Source organism: Arachis hypogaea, chromosome 2 (assembly GCF_003086295.3).
Source record: "Arachis hypogaea cultivar Tifrunner chromosome 2, arahy.Tifrunner.gnm2.J5K5, whole genome shotgun sequence".
Taxonomy (NCBI): domain Eukaryota; kingdom Viridiplantae; phylum Streptophyta; class Magnoliopsida; order Fabales; family Fabaceae; genus Arachis; species Arachis hypogaea.
In genome coordinates this window covers 24,770,921-24,775,984 of record NC_092037.1, presented here as the reverse complement: position 1 = coordinate 24,775,984, position 5,064 = coordinate 24,770,921, and the positions used below count along the sequence as shown (strand labels likewise).

The following is a 5,064-nucleotide window of genomic DNA, read 5'->3' as shown; positions in this document are numbered from 1 at the left end:
TTTTTGTTGGGTTGGTTATTTTTACTTTTGAAATTTTAAATGCTAACCACATTATTAAAATTAGCGGTTGTAAAACTAGCCGTTGCAAAATTAGCTGTTGAAAATTAGTCGTTATTATGTTACGGTTACTATTAATAAATTAATATTTTATTACTCTATATATACCACTTACATACACTTCTATTCTCATACTTTCTTCTACTCTTCTTCATCTTCTTCAAAGTTTATGAAATCAAAGTTCTGTTGATATTATTTTTTGTTAAAAAAAATGGATCAAAACCAACTCAATTCTTTTTTCAATTATTTATAAAATTTTTTTCAAACTCCAAATACCCAACAATCTCAAACCTCAAACCCTCAAGTTCCAAATCAAAACTTCACACTACTAAATACATTTCAAAATCCAAATACACAAAATCTTTCTAATTTCAATTTTCAAGCTCCTTATAATAATCAATTTCCTATATTCCAACCACAAAATCAAAATTTACAAACACCGCATTTTCCATTTTCATCCATATTTAACCCCTTTATCGAAAATATTAATCCAACATCTTTGCCGTTTCCAACTCAATTCAGTGCATCACGACATAACTCATGTGGTGTTGGTGGCTCTTCTAACCCATCCTCTAGACTCCGATACAATCTAGTCGAAATATGCAATATTCAGATTTTGCCAACCCTCTGGATTAGATGCTATCGACCTCAATGATGGTGATATTGAAGATCGGAGTTAAGATAGTATTCAACACTAGCATTGGAAAGAGGATGAGATGCTGATCAGTGCATGGTTAAATATTTCAACTAACCCTATAGTTGGTACTGATCAAAAGGGGAAAACATTTTGGAGTCGAATTCATAGCTACTATATAGAATTTTGCTCCGACATGACAAGGGGGGTAGTTGCATGTAAGAAACGATGGTATAAGATCAATAAGACTGTTGCACAATTTGCTGGTTGCTACGATCAAGCTAGTCGAAACATAAGGAGTGGTTCGAACGCTGATGATATAAAGGAGTTGGCATATAAACTTTATTCCACATATTATGGTCAAAAATTCACTTTTGAGAGGCATTGGAATATGCTTCGTTTGGAGCAAAAATGGAGAAGCCAACTACCTACATAGAGTGGAGGCTCAAAGAGAACAAATGTTAGTGCAACTGGAGCATACTTATCCTCATCAAATCCAGATACACCATTGGCAGATGAACCCGGTGTGGACTCTCCCATTCTCCCACAAGGATCAAAGAAGAGCAAGCGAAAAGATAAGGGAAAAGCACAAATATCTGAATATCTTAGCGAAAAGAAATCATCGGTTATTAAAAAACTATCTCTCATGGAAGATATTAAGAATGTAGAGAAAAGGAACTAATGGATAGGGAAAAAGAAAGAGAAGAGGAGAGGGCACATAGAGCAAAGATTATGGCAATGAAGGAGAAGGAGTTACAAATTCAAGCGGCAATGAAAAAACAAGAATTACAAACTCAAGTGGCAATGAAAGAACAAGAATTACAAACTCAGAGGTATATTAAAGAAATGGAGATAAATGCAAAAGAAAGGGAAATGGAAATGATGGCTAAGGAAAGGGAAAGGAAAATGGATATGCAAATACTTAATGCTGACACGTCTACAATGAGTGAAAAACGACGAGTTCTTCATGTGAGAAAATAATCGCGAAGTGGTTTACTTAATCGTTCCTTGTATTCGTAGAGTTACGTAGTATGTTCTTAGTTTTATTGCGTATTACTGGTATGTAATGTAGTATGTTTTATTCATTTCTGATGTAACTTTTTAAATTAGTCAATATTATTGTGCCGTTATTGTTCATGAAAGTGACCCTTAAGTAGCCGTTACAAAACTATCTGTTAAGTAGTCGTTGTAACACTAGCCATTGAGAAGTAGGTACTTGTTGCAGACACACTTATAAATATCAACTATCAATGACTTTGTAACTCCATTTCAACTCTTGTTTCTCATCTCGAAAAAGTACTAAAAATTACATAGAGCAAAGATTATGGCTAGAAATTTTGATGATATGTTTAATGAGGCTTTGTATGGCAAAAGAAGACGGCAAGATGACACACTTATAGATAATTGGATCGATGAGTATTTATTCGAAGATTAAGAAGAAGAAGATATTGTTAGAAGCTCTGTCCTAACTCCTCATAGATGGATCAACAGAGATCGAGAAGCAGGACATGATAGCCTTTTTCGAGATTACTTTGTAGATGAACCGGTATATAATGTTGACATTTTTCGACAGAGATTTCGAATGAGAAGACATATGTTCCTTCGGATAGTAGACGCTCTCTCAAATGTCTATCCGTATTTCCAACAGAGGGTTGATGCAACTAGAAGAAGAGGCTTGTCACCACTCCAAAAATGCACCGCTGCGATACGGATATTAGCATATGACATAGCAGTTGATTACTTGCGAAAACCAAATCCGAATGATGTACGACGCCTGCTACAAATGGCGGAGGATCGTGGCTTTCCTGGCATGTTGGGTAGCATTAACTGCATGCATTGGCAATGAAAAAAGTGTCCAAAGGCATGGAAAGGTATGTATATTAGTGGTTATCGTGTGGTTGCAACTATAGTACTTGAGGTTGTAGCATCGTCAGACCTTTGGATATGGCATGCGTTCTTTGGAGTTTCTGGTTCAAATAATGATATCAATGTGTTAGATCGTTTTTCAGTGTTTGATGATATTCTAAACGACCGTGTTCTGGAAGTAAATTATACTATTAATGGTAATAATTATACTATGGGATACTATTTAGCAGATGGTATTTATCCTGAATGGCCCACATTTGTCAAATCAATCTCAAAGCCACAAGGGGAGAAACGCAAGTTATTTGCAAAATACCAAGAAGGGCAAAGAAAATATGTAGAGCGAGGATTCGGAGTGTTGCAAGCACGCTTTGCAATTATACGTGGTCCATCTCACTTTCGGGAAAAGAACAAGCTTGCCAACATAATGAGAGCTTGTATTATATTACATAATATGATTGTTGAGGATGAAAGAGACACTTATGCAGCAAATTTTGCTCAAATCTTAGAGTATGATGATGTCGAAAATGGCTTATCACAACTTCAGCTCGGAGAGGAAGATTTTGCACCATACCATCAATTTCTCCAAAGAAATGCCCAACTTCGAAATAGGCAGCAGCATAGACAACTGAAAGAGGACTTGATTGAACACATATGGCAATTTCACAATGCTTGTCGTTAATTATAGAGTTTAATTATGTTTTTCTTTGTATTAAGTAATTTTACAAATTAGTGTAATCCCGAATTATATATTGTGTATTATTGTTATATATGAATTTATTTAATATTAATATCTTTTAATAGTGAATTATATTTAAATTTATAAATTTAAATAATATTATTAAAAAATTAATTACATTAATTTTAAGTATTTTAATTAATTAATTAAGTGGGACCACAATAGGGACTAAAGTTAGTTCTTCCTAACAGAGAAGAGAGAGATGCTTTGAGTTCCTATTTACTGTTTATAACGCAAAAGCTGATGTGGAATTACCTTTTATGATAGGTGGGCCATAAATAGGGACTGGAATGAGTTCCCTACTGGAGATGGTCTAAAAACTTCACTGATCGGTAAATATGGTTTTTTTTGTCAAAGATAAATTAATTTTATTTCTTTAAAAAAGAAACAATAGTGTCTTTTTTTTGTCAGTAAATTAGACAACCTCAATTCTAGGTACACAACATACCTACACACTCCTCACACATTTATCAAATTTTCTCCTCAATTGCAATCTCTAGGATTTAAACCCTAGACCTTTGAAGTGGGAAGGAGGAGATATGCCATGTGAGTTAAGGCTCATTGGGTATTCCCACTAGTTATAACATAAACGAAAACACATGGCTAAAAAGATAAAGGAACAAAACATGAAGATATATGCTTAATCCATAGCTTCAGATCAGCAGTACCGCGACACTGCCTCAGCTATCTCCTCCACCGTCGACTTCTTTCCTTCAAAAACTTCTCTATTTCGAGTTTTCCAGAGTTCCCAGCGAACAGCCACAATTCGAGCCAACTCATTAACTCTGCCCTGGCTACCAGTGGTGACCCACAGCCACCACGATGTGATATCAAGAGACCCATTTCCCAGTAGTGAAAAGGAAGTTCCAAACCGCTACAGCAGGGCCACACCAGTAGAGACAGTAAGTGATTGTTTCATTTTCTAGTTTGCATCTTGGGAATAGGGGCGAGGTGTTTGCAAACCTGCAGTGGATAAGATTCATCACAAGTAACCTTTCATGAATAGCTCTCCATGTAAATAACTGTAGCTTGGTTTGAATTTTTAATCCCCAAATCTACTTCTAAATTTTCTGATTTTGCAACAAAGGGGGAAGTTGCTCTGTTGGAACATGATAAAAATCATAAGTTATCGTATACCCAGTAGAGACATCATATTGCTTTCGTTTATTCCAGATCCACTGAAGCTTGTCAACACCATCAACATTCAGCGGGGTGGAGAGGATACGAGTTGCTATCTCCAGAGGAAGAGATTCTTCTATCTGCTCTCGCTTCCATTGGCGATCCATTGTAAGTAAATTCTTGACCCAGTAAATTTCGGTATTTGTGCTGTTTTTGCAATTAGGAATAAATGGGTATGGGGGAGGTAATTGTAAAACCTGGTCAAACCGTAATTAATCAAATAATAAATTAAATATGAGCGAATATGGTTCGATAATTTAGCAATCCGAGTTCGAACATTTAAATATGATATTTGGACTCAGTGAATTTTTCTGAGTAGGAAAACATAGCTTTATGTGTAAAAATACGCATTAAAAATTTGACCGGCAGTACCGGCTGAGATCTGTTCAGTACTGTGGCTGAGGAAATTAATTATAAGTAAATAAGGTTAAGAAATTAGAATTTATAATTTGGGAAGATAGAAATATTTAAAATACGATTTAAAACACTAATCTCAAAGGTTTTGGCCCAAAATTGGACCAACGGGCTAAACCGGTTGGACTGAGCCCATAATAGGTCCAACCCAACATATATATTCATTATTGATGAGCTT

The 5,064-nt window shown here is 35.3% G+C and overlaps 1 protein-coding gene across 1 annotated transcript; it reads left to right on the top strand.

Annotated features, from left to right (window-relative positions):
• The first annotated feature begins 1,537 nt into the window (after positions 1–1,537).
• On the top strand, positions 1,538–3,575 carry LOC112723231 (uncharacterized). Its single transcript, XM_025774500.1, has 4 exons — positions 1,538–1,660; positions 2,265–2,508; positions 2,602–2,735; positions 3,561–3,575. Exons 1-4 carry the CDS (start codon positions 1,538–1,540, stop codon positions 3,573–3,575), a joined length of 516 nt encoding a protein of 171 aa, XP_025630285.1.
• The last annotated feature ends 1,489 nt before the right edge of the window (positions 3,576–5,064 follow it).

Excerpts from the sequence above, each read along its gene's own strand:
- LOC112723231 (XM_025774500.1), top strand. The coding sequence starts at position 1,538 with ATGGAGATAAATGCAAAAGAAAGGGAAATGGAAATGATGGCTAAGGAA. Across the intron at positions 1,661-2,264 it reads AAAAACGACGAGTTCTTCAT|AGATTTCGAATGAGAAGACA; the intron begins GTGAGAAAATAA and ends ATTTTTCGACAG. Across the intron at positions 2,509-2,601 it reads TGGCTTTCCTGGCATGTTGG|TACTTGAGGTTGTAGCATCG; the intron begins GTAGCATTAACT and ends TTGCAACTATAG.